General features: G+C 43.9%; 2 protein-coding genes across 4 annotated transcripts in view; one reads left to right on the top strand and one right to left on the bottom strand.

The window, feature by feature from the left end:
- The window catches only part of ajm1 (apical junction component 1 homolog), a 142316-nt gene that overhangs the window by 19258 nt on the left and 104909 nt on the right, over positions 1-18149 (top strand). The window lies entirely within an intron of this gene.
- mapkap1 (MAPK associated protein 1) lies at positions 5480-17742 on the bottom strand. Of its 3 annotated transcripts, none has more exons than XM_061061408.1 (12): positions 17568-17742; positions 14921-15412; positions 12910-12999; positions 11506-11654; positions 9965-10137; positions 9708-9884; positions 8361-8482; positions 8053-8160; positions 7822-7962; positions 6684-6821; positions 6225-6322; positions 5480-6069 (listed from the first exon to the last, which is right to left on the bottom strand). In XM_061061408.1, exons 2-12 carry the CDS (start codon positions 15201-15203, stop codon positions 5947-5949), a joined length of 1602 nt encoding a protein of 533 aa, XP_060917391.1. In that variant the 5' UTR covers positions 15204-15412; positions 17568-17742; the 3' UTR covers positions 5480-5946. The 3 variants fall into 3 exon arrangements, with proteins under 3 accessions (XP_060917391.1, XP_060917392.1, XP_060917394.1); XM_061061409.1 differs by having other exon boundaries at positions 8373-8482; XM_061061411.1 differs by lacking the exons at positions 14921-15412; positions 17568-17742 and adding an exon at positions 13293-13905.

The following is an 18149-nucleotide window of genomic DNA, read 5'->3' as shown; positions in this document are numbered from 1 at the left end:
ACGCCCCTGGTTTAAGCTAAATAAGCATGGTAGCTGCAGGGTGAGGGGTGGACAATAAAACTCCTATTACATTGTAAACCAGGACACTTTCAATACCACAGTGCAGTTCTGAGCAGACACATTTTTCTGCAGAATTTGTCGATAGCGGTTATATCTGGACACTCTCAGTAGTGCAGGTGATGTGCTACGTAAGGCTCAAACGCTCTTTAAGGGTTGCTGTTAGAACTTGTGAGTCGAGAAACTGGCATACATCCATGAGTACTTATTTAAGCCAACCGAGGAATTACGCTGCAATACTGCACCCAACCCATATGCAGCGTTAGCATCAGTGTTTATTATTGCACATGTAAAGGTCATTATCATGTGCAAGTTCTTTGTCCAAATGTGAAACAGGATGTTGCATATTATTTTTGCTCACTTGACCGTGGAACCCTGCTACTGGTGTCATATTTGGAGACGTACGACCACAAACCAAGCTGCCATATTTGACCAGTTGGGAGTACCATGTTGACCATAGTTCCATAGTTCTCCATTTCAGTGCTTTCCCTCGTGATATCAGCTCTCCTTTATTTGTAAGACAAAGTTTGGTGAAACCTGAAGCACATATATATTTGACTGACGGACGGTGCTGTACAGTTCCAGTGAAGAGTTACTGGCTGCATGTGTTTTCTACACTCTGATCTCAGTTTAACATGACGTTGATGATAGTAACTTGCTTGATGAATGGACTTGTGAAAGTGAAAACTACTATGCTGTGTAAGAAAAAAAAAGTGAATTTTTCCATTTTTTCGTCAGTCACTCGAGATAAAAATAACGTGTCAAAGGAGACGAAGAAGAGACCTCACTGATACGTCTAGTAATCTTGTATTTTTTATACTTTCAACATATGTGTCTGAGTGTGTCTATTTATAAACCATATCTAATAAATGGAATGGGAACTCTGGGTGCTGTCACCTTCGTTTTATTTATGCAAAGTGGATGTGCGCTGATGAACAGAAAGATGTCAGTTGGTTTAGAGACTGTCTGCATGAGATGGACTTTAGTTAGCTTGATATTAAACTATGGATAAACATGGAATCCCCCAACAAAGAGTTAATTTATACATGCTATATTTTATCTTTCACATTCTAAATGGTATGAAATCAAATTCTTTAAAGGTCACATATCCTCCTCCTCTTCAACCAGTTTAAATAAGTCTCAGAGCTCCTCAAAACATGTGTGAAGTTTCTTGTTCTAAATCCACTCTGATCCTGTATTTGATCATGTCTATAAACCCCTCTATTTCAGCCCTGCTCAGAACAGGCTGTTTCTGTGTCTGTAGCTTTAAATGTAAATGAGCTGTGTCTGACCACGCCCCCTCTCTGGAAGGTCTTGGGTGTCTCGGGCTTTCTCTGTCCATGTCCTATTGTTTACGGTGAGAAGGCAGACTCAGAGGGCAGAACAAACACCTAGCTGTGGGAGTGTCACCCACCTGGGGGAGGGGCTACTGCCCTTTGTGATGTCATGAAGGGAAAATCTCCAAAAGGCCTGTTTGAGCACACATTTACTTAAAAGTGGAGCAGGCAAAAGACGGAGAGGATGGACTTTTCTCATCATCGCCAGCGGCCCGGCCAAACTGCTCCTTACTGCGCTCTGAGCCTGTGTGTGTGACGGACGAGGGTGCATAGAGGCGTAACAGAGCGGAGCAGACACACAACGCACACGCATCTGGTTGAAGTTCTGGGTTACGTTTGTGACATTAAAAGTCGATAAAGATCTGGACTGAAAGAAAAAAAGAGGACTTGGTTTCATCACCATTATTTAATTTCCTGAATGTAAAATCTTTATGTACAGACATTAAAAATGTGACAGTTTGTGTTAAATCTGTTAAAGATGGCCGACAGAAGCAGAGATATTAGCACGTAGCTTTGATTTGATGTCGGATGCACCATCATAAGAAGCTGTAATGAGTCCATCTGAAGATGGAGGCAGTGAATGAACGAGGACCGACAGGCAGGGGGTTTGCAGACAGACTAGAGACACACGTTAGTGAATGATTTTTTTATGAGAAAACCGTTCATGCTAAGGGAAAGAGGTTAAAGGTGTAGTTTTGTCCACAGAGGGCGTCAAAAATCAACACAACTAAAGTTCCTCACAGGAGTTATAAAGGGAACCTCCCTACCACTCACAATGGTGTTACCGTCGATCACAGAAGACGCTTTGCAATCCTGGAGGGACGAGTGTGTTTGAGCTTTAAAGACAGACTGAAGATAGACTTCCTTGTATCTGGGTTAGGTTTTTGCTCTCTCTCTGCCCCCCCCCCCCCCCCCCTTTCAGAGACCTCAGCTGGACTTAATGGAGCCTCAGACTCTGAAGATGCCCCCCCTTCCAAATCCCCGCTCTGACCTCCATCAGTCCTTCATCCCTGCATGCTCCACCTTCGATTTCACAATCAATAAAATCGTTGAGCTTCCCCGGGCTTGGTTACAGCTGTGTGTGTGTGTTCATGTGTGTGTGTGTGTGTGTTACACTGAATGTAGGCCATGACAGTGACTGAATGTAAAGCAGTGAGGCTGAGTGGCGAGGGGCCGGGCTCTTCTGGCGGAGCATCAAGCCTCTCAGCTCAGCGTCTTTTGTGACGGCTGGCAGTCTGACAGGCTGTGCAGGCTCAGATAAGTGTTGCACATTAGAGCACTGTAGTTCATTCATCTGGAGACACAGTCAATGTCAGCGCCCTGAAAAACCCACCACGGAGTGTGTGTGAATGTAGGCCATGAGAGGAGCAGAGGGGTAAGTAGACTGGGCCTCGGGAGTTTGGCCCAGAGTCAAGCTGGTCTCTTTAGTCCACTGTGGGAAGCTGACAGAGTGAACGGACGAGATTCATTTCACTTCAAACTGATTGAATTGACTCAGCTGTAGATATATTTAAAGGAGTATGTGAGTGGAATAATTTTAAATTCAAAATGAGATCGTTTTTGAAAAGGTGTCATGAAGCCAGATGAGATCCACTGCTGTTTCTTTATTTTATATTTTATGACGTACGGGAAAGGAGCCATAGGTCAGATTCGAACCCCCAGCTGCCCGCTTGGAGCAATGTGAAAAATATTTTTTTAACCCTTTTTATCCCCAGTGATCAGGGGCGTGTCCAGTCTTTTTGGACTGGGGTAGCCCAACTGGGGCTCTGACTTGTGCAGGGGTGGCCTGAAGTTTTGTGTGCACACATTAATGAAGAGCTGTAATTTATCCCTTCTGTCTGCACCAATCACATTGACTTATAAAGACAACTTTTACAGCTTCTCAGCTTCATTCTTCAAGCACTCAAAACAAAATGTACGTCCAAAGTCACGATTTCAAATCTGCACACTGAAGACTTTGAGCTGCCTGTTGCAAAGCAGGATTTCATAATTCTTACCTCTGGCAAGGCCAAAGCCAATCATATAGCCAATCATATTTCGGTGGCACCGGGGGTGGCCAATAAGATTTCAAGGGGGGCCCCTGCCAGTAATGATGTACTTGTAATTAAAACAATTTGGCATAACATATACATCTTGTTAGCTTGATTCTTCAGGGACTCAAAAACAAAGATGTTTAGGAAAAGTCATGATTTAAAGTACTTTGAAAATGCATGCAAACTCTACGTTGTCGAGCGTGCATTAAATACATTTATTGGCGAGTAAGTCCATCGAAAGTTAGACAGCATGCAGAAGGTTTTGATTGGACATTTTTTTATGGAAAGAGCAACGTATGCAAAGTATTATTTTACAGCTGAAAGACCTGAAAAAATATGCTGCATTAACATCACCAGCCTGTTATTCACAGCTGGGTTTGGGGGGTCACTAGATTACTTTTGGATTTTCAAAGTGAGAGATATCTGAGTTATCGGGTTAAGAAACCTGAAAGCAGACCCAACATGTTGATTTAGTATGTGAGTATATGCTGGGCAATACACTGGAGCTAAGTCCTTCTATTTATCACTCTAATGATTCAGGTAGATAAATTGAAGACCTGATGGACAGAAATCCTGGGACTAGAGAGCTGACAAAAACACCTCTCTGAGTCTAAAAGAGCTTTTTCTGCCAGCCCCTCCCGACTGACCCGCTTCATTAACACCCTGAGGGGTGAATCATCAGGATTATGTCTCTGGGTCGAGTCCAGTGCAAAGTTCTGCATCTCTTCCTGAGTGAAACCAGCTGAAGAGCTAATGATCCAGACGGGCCAAGAAACCCTGGTGGTCCCTGAACGCGGGCTCGTTATAATCTCTTCATTTACATAATCCTCCTCAGCGACTGGGATTCATTTAACAGCATCTCTGACTCACGTGAACCTGAGCGGCGCTGCGGCGCTGGTTAACAGGTTTTCAGTGTGACCGACAGCAACAGGATCTTCTAAAACCCTGTCCTCAGTCAGTTTTACTTTACCGCCGTAACTCCACCAGACTGCTGTCTGAACATTTACATCTTAAACTGTGCAACCCTGCAGGACTGTGCACACGTCTTCAACACAAGAATTTATTAATTAAATGTCTCTAAAGTTTCTTTCTGATTATTTTCTCTCAGTGAGAACAAACTCAGATTAATTTGTGATCGACAGCCGAGTGATATTTGATTTGAAATAGAGCTGTCATTGTACAGCGTTAATCCTGATACAGTAAAGGTAAGAAATTCATTTATTCTTTTTTTAAAATCTCACCTATTTTGTCCCTTCAGGCTCTCTGTAGATAGTCGTCCTCAGTGTCTCCCTGTAGTCTCAGTGATGATGAAGGACACTGCTGCATCTTTGAATGTCTCATTTGAAAAGGAGTAAAATAATGTACGGATGCCTGTTAGTTTAGGGTTTCAGTAACATTTAGAAAGTGACTCCAGTTTTACTAAACACATTTTTATATTGAACCCTGAACCCTGAACACAGAGGGTCATTCTAACTTTAGATGGCGTCACTGTTACCTTATAAACCCTAATGTTGGGTCATACCAGTGCTGACCACTAGATGGCAGTATTACTGTGTGTTACAGGACAGGGCTGCAGGTTCACTATCAAACTGAACATTAATACATTCTGATTAACTGGATCAGTGGCGTCACATATTTCTCTGGATGCCGGAGCATCAATTTACCACCGAGCAGATCGAGCGGGACAGGAAGTCAGAAACCGAAACAATAAACATCCGGTTACTTTTTCAGAATAAACCGTCCTGACGGTCCAGAAAAACGATGTGTGTTTGTTGATGTGTTTATGAAGGGTTTTTATACCGCATACATCGTATTATCTCACGCAAGTGTAATCTATAACTACTGCGGGAACTGCTCGGTCTCGGGACGCCAGCGGCCCGGCCAAACTGCTCCTTACTGCGCTCTGAGCCTGTGTGTGTGATGGACGAGGGTGCATAGAGGCGTAACAGAGCGGAGCAGACACACAACGCACACGCATCTGGTTGAAGTTCTGGGTTACGTTTGTGACATTAAAAGTCAATAAAGATCTGGACTGAAAGAAAAAAAGAGGACTTGGTTTCATCACCATTATTTAATTTCCTGAATGTAAAATCTTTATGTACAGACATTAAAAATGTGACAGTTTGTGTTAAATCTGTTAAAGATGGCCGACAGAAGCAGAGATATTAGCACGTAGCTTTGATTTGATGTCGGATGCACCAACATAAGAAGCTGTAATGAGTCCATCTGAAGATGGAGGCAGTGAATGAACGAGGACCGACAGGCAGCTCAAACTCCGCCCCTCTTTTCTTTCACGTCTCGTTCCTCTCAGAAACAGGAAGAGGAGCTCGCTTCTGCTCGTTGACATTCACCCTGGTGGACTTGCAGACGTTTTCTGAGACGTTTGTCCTGCTCTTCGCTCTCTTCTTCTCAGCTCCTGACTTCACATCGTCTCCACCTCTGTTAGCCTGAAACTGTCTGTGAGACGGTCAGGCGTCTTTAAGACAGACAGACAGGTGTCTGAGCAGCTTGGGTCCGTCTTACTGACCCGTCTTCTTGTCCTTTTGGAAACTGAAGCTGGTCCGGCGGCTCAGTTTTCTCTGTTTCTGGGTGAAGTAATCGGCCCGGGAGGAGCTGGCCCGAGACTCCAGGATGTAGTTCACCTGAAGGTCAAGAGAGAGGAGGAGTAAATAAAACGTTTTCATCATCACACTTTGATTATTTATTCTATTGTTTTTATTTCACTGCTGATGATAAAAAATAAAACTAGAGGTCTTTTTTATTCCCAGACTTCAGATGGTCAGCAGTCAGAACTCACCTTTAGCACGATTTCGTTGACCGTAGCAGCATCCGACTCAAAGTAGAGAGGCTTGTAGTCGTGGTTACTGAGATAAGTGAGTTTAAAAATGGCATGACCTGAAACACAGAGATAAAAAAACAGAAAACTTTAACGACACATCAGAGGTGACACTTTCTCTCCCAGCAGAACTCCAGTCAGGTCTTAATGTGATCTGAGCTTCAAATCACAGACGTGTGACATGGAGTGCAAACAGCACGCCAGCGTTAGATATCACGTGGCGTTGTGCAGCATCGGACGCTCGCCGTCCACACTGCATGCTTTAAATGTAAGTAACAGCGCATCACACTATTTGTGCTGCGTAGCTCGTGGGCTGTTTGGACCCTCAACTTGGAAACAATTGAATCAAGCTGCAAGGACATGGTGCTGGAGTGTGTGTGTGTGTTTGTGTGTGTGTTTGTGTGTGTGTGTTACACTCACTGGGGCTCCTCTCCTCTACGAGGTCACAGGCACAGAGGTGATCCGAGTCGATGGAGATCGGTTTCTGTCGGATCCAGAACTTTGTACTGGCCTTCTGATTGGTGACAGGATCGATCTCCAATTTCTCTCCTGAAATGCCTGAAGAGGAAAAAAAAAAAACATATTTCACACCCATTCATAATTTATCATCAGGGGCCCTTTGACGCTCTGATCCACGGCTTGAGTGAGTAAACGCCAGGTGTTATTAAGACAGGTGAGAGGCCAAGGAGAGGTGTGGCTGTGTGCACTCCAACATGCATCGGTTTAGAGGACGCAACCAACGTTTAAGATGAAAAATAGTTCATCTTCACCACTGAATTTACAAAAAATTATTTGTGTTTTTATTTACTTCAAATCATGAGTCATGTTGTGTTTCTTTGGTTTGTAAGTAGTCCAGATGATAAGACTCTGAGTCAGGCCAGATTGTGGCTCCCCCTGCTGGGAGGTTTGTATAGTGCCTTATGTATTTGTGGTTACCTTTATATGTGGAAAACAAACACCAAGAAAACACTTAGGAATATCAAGCCTCTCGACTCCTCAACGAAGTCATGATGCCAAAACTTGTTAAATATGGCCGACTGTGCTATCATAATAAAAGACTTCATGAATGAGATGGTGTCTTGGAGTTTTCTTGGGATTGTAATGGCTTTAAGTATCCCGATCCTTCAACTCTTTGAGTGTACAGTGTGTGTGTGCCATGTGTAACTCAGTGTGTGTGCAGTGTGAGTGTGTAGTGTGTATGTGTAGTGTGTATGTGCAGTGTGTGAGTGTGCAGTGTGTGTGTGCAGTGTGAGTGTGTAGTGTGTAGTGTGAGCGTGTAGTGAGTGTGCAGTGTGAGTGTGTAGTGTGCAGTGTGAGCGTGCAGTGTGTGTGCAGTGAGTGTGCAGTGTGAGCGTGTACTGTGCAATGTGAGTATGTAGTGTGTGAGTATGCAGTGTGTGAGTGTGCAGTGTGAGTGTGCAGTGTGAGCATGTAGTGTGAGTGTGTGTGTGTGCAGTGTGAGCGTGCAGTGAGTGTGCAGTGAGTGTGCAGTGTGAGCGTGCAGTGTGTGTGTGTGTGTGTGCAGTGTGTATGTGCAGTGTGAGTGTGCAGTGTGTACCTAGCTGGACATCCGTGGTGAAGCGCAGCTTGTGGATCATACTGATCTTAAAGGACTTGTAGTGGTGACTGCTCAGCATGTCCTGGACTGTGGTGATGTCGATGGGAGGGTCTTCTTCTGAGCTCTCCTCGCCTCTCGAGCCTGAAGAAGCGAGAAGGAAAAACAGTTCGATAAACAACAACCCGCTTAAGATACTGCAGTCTGACCCTGGGACGTCCCGGGTTAACTTACTGTTTTCTCTGACCAGACAAAACTCCAGAGTGCTCTGAGTCTCGAGTGTCGAGTCCAAGTCCACCGAGACGTTCGGCTCCGCCTGCTTCTCCAGACGATACATCGGACCTGAGTGAGTCAGGAGAGAGACAAACGCCATCAGTCCTTTGAGAACGGATAAAACCAAACACAGGTTTTTCTTGTGATCTCATCCGTGTGCTCGTGTTTGTTGTAAATTAAACGTTTCATGTGCCGTCTCACTGTAGACGATGAGACAACTGAAGGAATAAAGAACATGAGTACGAGAAGAGGAGGATGGGATCTGGTACCTGTGTGATTACCTGAGCCTTTCTGTGAGCCTTTCCTTTTCTTCAGAGCTTTCTGGAGGATTTCCTTCATGGTGACCTTCAGACTGTCCACAGGGATCAGAGAGAAACCATGAGCAGCATTTCTACACGGGGAAAAAAGAACACAAGATGACGTTAACGTTGTCTCTGTAGATTCATCTCAGTCATCCAGACCGTAAACACGCCACCGACCCTGGGACAGCAGAGGACAGCTTCGAACAACCTGGATGATCCTGTATTTGTACTTTTAGTATGAATCCAAATTGTCTCTTTTCCTCCTGAGCATGCCCCCCTCAGCGAGACGGCGTGGAGAAGATTCTAAAACACAGCTTCAGTCGGGGACACGGCGAACACCCGGGGTCAAACAGACAAATATCTGCTTAAATTGAGGACGTTTTGAACTGAGATCCTGACTATTCACAGTGGACTGTTTACACTGACATCCGGGCAGATCGGGTTATTTTCATGACCCTGCCCACCATGACATCATGTGCATACCCTCTATTGTTAAACTGAAGAACAAAACATATTTTAATTATTCTATTTAAAGGTACAGTATGTAGAATTTGACCACAATGTTTACATTAAAATATCTAAATTTATTCATTTTAGAGTTGTAACAGACTATGACTTTTGTGGTTGCCGCCATGACAGGCAAGACATGTTTATCGTTGCCGTGGAAACACCGGATGTTAAGTCAAAGTCCGCTGCATAAGGAAGCATGAGCTGCTACTGAAAGCTGCCGTACTGTATGTGCTATACTATATGTGTATACTCTGATACATTAGCTCGTCTGTAAACATATTCTCTTCCTCAGGTCGGTTTCACCTCGTCGTCATGACTACGGTCAACTCAGAGTTCGTTTCATCAGGGGTGGGGTTCGAGTAGCAGAGAGAATCACTCCCATGATTCCCCGCCAGCCTTGATGTTTTGTTATTGTTTTTCATTGAGAGCCCCCTGGTGGAGGAATTATATATTGTGGTTTTCAACCAATTTGAATTGAATGCAGATTTTTTTTTCATTACAACACGGCTGTGTTTAATACTTGATTCTGATTGGCTGAAACGATCCACCTTTTAATCTCATTTTAAATCGTACTTCCCTGCCTCTTTAATTCCAATAAATCAATTTATTCATTAAACCAAGGAAACATTTGTAGTTTGATTACCTGATTTCAAACGCTTAACAACAAATCCAAGCTTGTAAAACATCTGTGCAGTCCTGATGGATTTAAAGGTCAAACCCCCGGCAGTGCACGCTGTTTGAAGCATGATGCTGAACGTAACCACAACAAGCGGGTTAACAAACATGTTCCTTATCTGAACTCACATTCTGACAAACAGTGACTGTCTGGAGGCGAGACCCGGCGACGAGTATTTCTCCACCAGAGCCAGCGTGCTGAAGCCAAACTTGTGGATTGGCTCGTTGGAGTCCAGAGGAGGAAAGTCTGTGTCCACCTCGCCGTCGTCCTCTGCGATGTGGAGGCAGTACGCGTTCACATTCTCGCTGTGGAGCAGGATGAAATAAGACTGTTATATGGACTTTCACGTGGTGCGAAAGTGGCGCTGAGTTGTTTATATACTGACTTGAGTTTGGGTTCTCGCCCCTCGCCCGTATACTGCCAGCAGATGAGTCCGATGAGGTCGTGGACGCGGGCGTTGGCGATGGTCACCACGGTCATGGGATGGAGTTTCTCCTGAGCCATCTGCATGGAGAGGTAGACGTCGATCTTCTTGGTGGCCGTCGTGCCGATGTGGCCCTGAAAGGTGAAGAGACGGAGATAAAGACATCCTGCAGACGAGGAACGCTGAAAACTCGGAGCACAGAACGAAAACGGAACAAACTCAAGAAGATGCAACATTTACCCAAAGATAACATCCTAACAAACTTAATCAAGAGTTAATCAAACAGCAGAAGTCTTCTACTCTGATATGGGTTTATTGACTCTCTCAACCTGACGCCTGGTGAACAACAGATCGATACCCTTGCATCAGAATTTACTGTTAAAGAAAGAGTCAGTATCCTGTCTCCTTCAAAATGTCCCTCTGCACCTTTAAGAAAAAGCTAAAGACCCAGCTCTTTCATGAACACCTACTAACTTAATGATGATGGTCTCGATATTATTGATGATGATGATGATGATGATGATGATGGTAATGACGATGGTTTTTGTTTGATAACGATGAATTATAAGATGGTTTCTATACTGATTAGAGCTCTCAAGAACTGCTGTCAATGTTGTGCTTTGCCTCTGGTCACTTCCTGTCAGCACCTGTGTGTCCAATCGGACTCAAAGCTGATCATTTGACATTGTTCCCTTTTTTTCTAGATCCTTGCTGGTGTTGTTCTTACTCTCTGATGTACGTCGCTTTGGATAAAAGCGTCTGCTAAGTGAATTGTAGAATTGTAGAATTCAAAATAAAATACAGACTTCTCCTAAAGTGAAGCTGCTCCATCGTCCCTTCTGGGCCTCCATACATGTGTGCTGGTGTCTGTGTCTGCAGAGACTCTGTCCTCTGACTGGATTTTACTGTTCTGCTTTGTTCTGGTTGACTCGGGACGTTTCTGGGCGGGGAGCTGGTGTGTTTCCTCAAGCCAATGACAGCGCAGCAGGTGAGTTTAGCAGTGGATACAATTCAGTGATTGGACGTGATTCAAACTACTAAATACGAGGGACATTGACATCTTTTACCCGTGGACGTGGAGTTGGCAGGTGACAAACATGGTTAGCTTGTGTTAGCGTGCGTTAGCTTGCAGTTTAGGTACAAGCAGTAAACGTACACACTACATCCTGCAGGGGGCGGAGCTTCTGGGGGCGATGAACCCAGGAGGGGGAGGGGCCAAGTTTGAACATTTCTACTGACTCCACCTTTAAGGCTCTAAAGATATTATCTGCAGACAAAGGGTCAGTGAACAAAAAGACAGTGATCTGTTTCCAGGAGAAGTTTGCTCATTAGGGGGGGGTAAGGTTACTGTTCTTTTAAAAGGAGTGTGACGTCTTTGAAGAGAGGTCGGGCGCTTTACGAAAACTGTTTGTACCAATAAGTAATGTGGTCTTAAAATATTTAAAAGGACGAGTAAGAATCCTGATATTTGAAAAAAAGAAGCAAAGCATGAGATATCTCACCTTCCCGTCAAATTTGGAGTATTCATTGAAGGGGTTGTTGAGCTGCTGGGGACACTGCTCCAGCCGCAGGGAGAGGGTGGATTTGGTTCCGGATGTCCGTGGTCGGTCCTTTAAGTCCCGTTTTTCAAACAGTATCCCCAGATCCTCCACTGGACACAGAACCAGATAGAAACTTGAGTCTTTCTGAAGGAACACACTGAAATCTGGATTCTGTTAAAAGGTCTTATCTCCTTCTTGGAGTATACATGAAAAGTTTAAACATTTAAATATGCGAGTAATGTTATTGAGCGTCGCTAACGAAGTGCTGGTTTATATTGTCAAAAACACACAATAAACAAAACGACGGAATGAGGTATGGTGAGACAAGCTGCTGTAAGGAAGGAGAGGAGGAGATAAGGAAGGCAGAAAGAGAGGAGGAAGGAGGGGAGAAAGGAGGAAGGAGAGAGGAAGAACGAGAGGAGGAAAGAGATGAGGAGGAAGGCGAGGAGGAAGGAGAGAGGAGGAAGGAGAGGAAGAAGGAGAGGAGCAATGTGAGGAGGAAGGAGAGAGGAGGAAGGAGAGGAGGTGTGTGTGTGAGCGTGTGTGGATAAGAGAATAGAATGGGAACAGAGTAAAGATGAGCATATTAAGGGTGGTTACTTTAGGAACCTGGGCCCATATCAGGGTACGCTTCCCCCATATGTCTGGATCTGTGTGAACCCCAACTTACCGTACTCGTGTACTGTGCCCGAGTCCGCTTGAAGAGGAGGTCTTTGGCACGATTCATGTGTACTCGAGTACGGTCCGTAGGAGATGTAAATGCAACCTTGCTCAAACAATGAAGTGGACCGCTATATGACGGAATTCTAAACGGCTCCTATCTCTTCAAAACCATCATATCCGCTCAGCACGGCCTGTTTCATCCTCTGAGCTGCACTGGTAGATGTGGAAGTAGGAAGAGGGTCGTTGTTGGCGTCTCAGAAATAACGAAAACATCCACAGTAAGCAGGACGGACTCAATGTGTGAGTGGTTGTCATGGTTCAGGTTTAGGTTACTTTATTTGTACCCGTAAGTAGATTTGTCTGCAGCCAACAAGATGGTTACTTCTTCTTCTTTCTGCTTTTTGGGGGATTTGCAAACAAACTATGTGCATGCTGCCCCCTGCTGTGTCGGACTGTGTACATACGCAAGTTTACTCGGGTACAGAACAATGTTACTAATGTGAACACAGACCAGCGGGGGAGGGGGGAAGGAATCAAGCCTAATGTGAAAACATGGTAAGTTGTTTGCTCACAAACTAAAATAATTGAGATAATAAAGCACAGTTCATATATATAGAAAACCCAAATATTAACAAAAAGGTTATGACCCCCCAATCAGCACAGATTTACTATTTTTTTAAAGTAAGAGGAGAAAGTAGGTACCTGATTGGGAGGACGATCTCTCTTTCCACTGAACGTTTTTACATTTGATTTGGTTCTGCCGCTCCTTCCTTAAACGTTCAAGTCTTTGGGCTGAAAAGAGAAAAAAAAGTTTTAAATTCATGACAACAAGAAAAACTCATAAAGCAGAACACATCTTTATACTGTAGAGTTCAGCAGGAGAAAACAGAGACAGAACACTTCACACTGGGTCTAATACATGCAATGTTCTCCTGGAAACACACTGATCTGTCGTTAGATGATTTTTATGTCTGCAGCCGCTCTCTAAAGACAATCTCTCTCACTCACACACACACACACACACACACACACACACACACACACACACTTTATTTAAAACATGTTGGTCACCCCTCTTCTCTTACCAGCAGCTCCCGGTTTCTCTCGGCTCTCTTGTTCGTCTCCTGATGAGAACAGCCACCACATGGTCAGAGCTCAGGGCTGAAATCTACCCACAACCCAGAACCAGGACCAGGACCAGGACCAGCACTCCACCAAACTCAGTATAAAAACCAAGAGAGACTAAAGGAGACTACAGTCTACCTTTGGACTCCCTCTGTCACCAGAAAACACATCTACCTTTTTAAACACCTGAGCAGAGCTCAAACAGATGATTTTCATTTGATTCAAACCAAATCATGTTTTCCACCCACAGCCAAACTTTTCATTAGACGACACGATTCATGAACTCATGTTGATTAGGCAACAAACAAATTGAGACTTGCAGTGCTTTCACACCTGCAGAAAACTCAGGATATTTCCAGGAGGAGCTGCATGTGTGAACGCAAACAGACACATTTTATACTCTGACTTCACCCGGAGTTTCTCCTCCAGCCTCCTCGTATTTATTCTGCAGAAAGTCAGAGTGAGCTGATGTGAGAACGCAGCAGGATATAATCAGGAGAATTCAGCAGTCTGACAGGGATAGTCTCCCGCTGTGAGGAGCATGTGTGAACAACCAGGTCAGGAGAATCTCCGGAGCAGTCCTAGAAATTTTCAGGAGTGCAGATGTGAAATGGGCTATATTGAGTTCTTTAAAGACCAAAATCTAGTAGGCTACTGGATGAGTTCTCTTAAAGAAAAAGTCACAATCAAAGTAGACTAGCTATTAATCTCTCCAGAAAGAGCCGATTCATTGATTCATCACTACTGCACTCAAACATGCAGACGTGATGCATGTTTGACACTCTTTTGCAAGACTTGACTATTTTCCATAATACTTCCTTTGAATACTCCCAAAGTTGAAGCCAGATCTTTGTGTGTTTCAGTCGTCTCAGATGCCCAAATGCTTAATTAAACAGTGTCAAACTCTCTCTCACTCACACACAGAATAAAAAACAAGATAATTAGCAGCTAAATCATGACAAATATTTCCTGACAGCTGGAGGTCTGACACAACAGATCTTTCATGACAGGGGGGGAGAGCCTATCAATCAGACATGGCATCTGTTGCCATGGAGATTTGTCAGTTTGCGTAGGGGCAATCAGGAACAAAAAGCCCTGAAGTCAGGGATTCAGCTCATGACTATTTGAGTATGTGCAGTTGAACGAACCAAAAATTCAAACATGGCAGAAAGGTCCAAAAAGTATTTCTTTGTAACAACAACTGACTTACACAAAGTTATTAAAGATGTCTTTATGTCTTCATAACGTCACAGTAACAACAACTATCTGACACTTGATTTGCAAAGTATAAAACCCAAACAAACAGACGTTAATCTTTGTTAGTTTGATCCGTTACTCACCTCAGAGAAATCAGTAAAAGTACACAATGAGATGTGACAATCTCAACCCACTTCATTGTGCAACAACCATCATTAGCAAACAATTTGACTTGAGCCTCACTTTACCGTTAGCCCGGATTAGACACACAACCCCCCCCAAAACACAGCAGCAAGTCAGGCTCTCTGCTGGACCCCCTGTGGTCAATAGGGGGCGCAGAGAGTCTGACCTGCTAACAGCCACATCCTGCAGACATGGTGAAGATATGTACCTGTGTTTGAACGCCGCCGGATACCAAAGTCCCAGCTAGAGGTGATGTCCATGGACTGGGAGAGGTCACAGGCGTGATTGTCCGTCACACTGGTCCCCCCCTCGCTCAGAGAGCCCGATCCTGTCGACCCACAGCTGCTGCCGGGCACCAGAGCCAGCTGGCACTTCTCCAGATCCACATCCTGGTCGATCAGGACCATCTCACACATCCCTGTGTCGTCGCTGGTCACATGAGACTGTCTGATGTGGGCCAGGATAATGGCTGGATTGTCCAAGAAAGCCATTTCCTCTGCTTTGTGAGGCGTGGCTTATAGCTGTGGGTGCTTTCTCCTTCTCTCACAATCTTTCCTGAAAGCCAGAGGACCCGTCTCGTCCTTCAGTATCTCTCTGAGAGCGTTAAAGTGGAGGCTGATGACGAGTGGAGAGCAGTCATCGTTTCCATCTCCTTCTCTCTGTTATTCTCTCCGATCCGAAGCAGGAGAAAAGCAAGTACCTGTTTGAAGAAAGACACCAGTTACTACAAATCAAGCTGTCTGGACATGATTAACCTTAAAGCTTCAGGGTTGAAACAATTTACAGTTCTAAAATTAAGTATGTTTTGGTACTACACATCTTCCTTTTGCAGCGTTACAGGCAAGCGATGTTAAGAGTGAGAATCCAACCTATATTACTTAACATTCATATAATGCAGGTATTTGTTTATAGAGATTACAGTCTTGAGAATGATCTGCCTAAAGTACAGGAACAGGCCCTATGATCATTACAGAGTGAAGCTGTTCTGTGAGTTAATGACATACTGTACAGGAAGAAGATTCATGCCCCCACTTCTTTTAGAAATCATCCCATTAACCCGTTGGATCAAGCGTGCCATGGGACAACCCAATGACGTGATTCTGTGTTTGTCCAATGCAGACTTATGTCAGTGGCTCCTTAAGTGAGTGTTAGCCATCACAGTGTTGACCACTAAATACATGTCCTCTTACAAAACACAAGGCAGACTGTCCTGAGTGTTTACACTGTGAACACAAAGCTGTTGGTAATTTAAACAGTGACAGGAAAGCAGTGAGTCAGGGCAAAACAATCCAAACCCACAGTGTTATATTAGCTTGACGGGAGACCTGAGTTAGCTGAATGCAGGATGATGAGGCACATTACAGTAGTGTTGTAGTCAAGACCACACTGACCGAGACCAAGACATACCCAAGACCAGAGTGCACCGAGACAAGACCAAGACATTTAGGAATTGAGGCCGAGGCAAGACGAAACTGACACAAGACCAAGACCATAAATATCACAGAAAAACCATCTTGTGTGCAGGGGGCGTGTCACTAATTTAGACCGTAACACCAGGAACCAAATGACAAATTAATTGAAATGATTTGTTGTTTTAGAAAAGGGATGTTTATCCTTCTAACCACAGCAATGACAGTAAAAATAAGCCTATCAGTGGTGGTGCTTGTGATTCCAAGACGAGACTGAGACCCTTAGTGGCCTCGAGACTGGTCTTGAGACCAGGACTGATCTGGATTACTACAACACTGACAGCCTGATTCATGAAACCAAATAGGTCTGATCAGCTCATGTCTTGATCGGCATACACAGCCTGTCGTTAGGTCGACTGAAAGTTAGGGCGAGACAGCATTTCCAGCATGGACCCAAAGCCCCCTGCAGGAACAGATGGGTGACGTCACTCAGGCTTCATCCATTAATATATACAGTCTACGGCTCTGACACGTGACTAAAGGGTCATCAGGGTGTTTTATTTTGAGGGCCAGTTTCTCTGTGAACAAAGTGTCCTCAGTGATGCTGTTTGTGTTCAGAGGGATCCTGAGTCTTTCTTGTGTGAAATCAAGTTTCCACACATTTTTTCTTGTGCTATTTTTGGAAGTGTATCCACGGAGGAATTACGACTGCTGGAAAAGAAGTCCAGACTTATCTTTTGGTCCTGACCTGGATTCTTTATTTCTCACAGCTCACACTACAAGATGAGAGATTTCTGCTTAAATCACAATGATGATCATATCAAGCAATTCAAAAACAGACAACTGAGTCTGCTGGACTAAATGTGTGTGAACTGTCACCTGGCTTTGGGAAACACACATCATCATCATCATCATAAGATAATATATAAATGACTCTCATCTGGTGTGCTTCATGTCATTCATAAAACACAGTTACTCCCAAAGCTTCTGAGTGCTAACTGCTAAACACAAGTCATGTCACAGTTTGTTTGACTAAAAGAACAGTTTTTATTTGTGCTTTAAGTGACACTATTAAACACCTGCCTTTACCCTTCATCTAAATGAACCAGTCATGATTGCCGGTGGCTACTTTGACGTTAGCTGCTGCTGCTAGCTATTGTGTCTTAGCTCTTCTGAACCTCGCTAGCTCACAGGCTAACTTAAACCTTCTGCATTAAAACTAAGTCGTTCCTCAACTCCTAAAATAAGCAACAAGCTTCAAACTTAATGTTCAGACTTTAATCACAACAACTAAAGAGTGTCACAGCATTGGTTTAATCTACTTAGCTCGTTAGCTCGTTAAAGCTAACACCTCTGAAGCCCTTTATTGGGCAGCTAGCAGCGATTAGCTTAGCTGCTAAGCTAGCCTCCCTAAGTAGTCAACGTGAGTTCGTGACGGCGTCAAACCTTCAGAAGTCGCATCCGGTGATGAGACGATATCTCCACGTTGTCCCATTTTATCCGTACATCCTCCCGGTCCTGACAGTAACTCTGTTCATGAGTAATGAAGCACTAAAGCAACATCATAACACAACAAGTCGAAGCTAACCGCTGAGCCCAGCCTACAGGAAACAGTAAGGTCTACTTCCGGTTCATCTTTTCGGAATAAACGACGATTGGGACATTTATTATTTGTGTGTTTGTTTTTACTATTTGTCTTTTTTAAATTGTAGAGCACTTTGTAGCTTTTTTTTTGAAAATGCTAAAACTACAATTAATATGATTTATTATTATTATTTTTTTTAATTATCATTACGAGTGGTTCCGTAGTATTACATTTTGCCATTATGTTTAGGTTCAAGGTTGTCTTTATTATCCCTGTGAGAGGGCAATTTGTTTTTGCAATCTGCAGTAAAAACATACATTCATCCAACCAGCAAGTACACTAAGGAGTACAAGTCCAATGGACAATCAATATAATAGTTTATGAAATAGAAACACACAATTAGGCCTAAAAAGGCAATAGCAGCAGGGAAAAATAAGGCTAGT

Source organism: Labrus mixtus, chromosome 17 (assembly GCF_963584025.1).
Source record: "Labrus mixtus chromosome 17, fLabMix1.1, whole genome shotgun sequence".
Lineage (NCBI taxonomy): Eukaryota > Metazoa > Chordata > Actinopteri > Labriformes > Labridae > Labrus > Labrus mixtus.
The sequence above is the reverse complement of the archived record's forward strand: the minus strand, read 5'-3'. Positions and strand labels throughout refer to the sequence as shown.

Excerpts from the sequence above, each read along its gene's own strand:
- mapkap1 (XM_061061408.1), bottom strand. The coding sequence starts at position 15,203 with ATGGCTTTCTTGGACAATCCAGCCATTATCCTGGCCCACATCAGACAG. Across the intron at positions 8,161-8,360 it reads AGGCTCAGGTAATCACACAG|GTCCGATGTATCGTCTGGAG; the intron begins GTACCAGATCCC and ends TGACTCACTCAG. Across the intron at positions 6,070-6,224 it reads TCAACGAAATCGTGCTAAAG|GTGAACTACATCCTGGAGTC; the intron begins GTGAGTTCTGAC and ends CTTGACCTTCAG.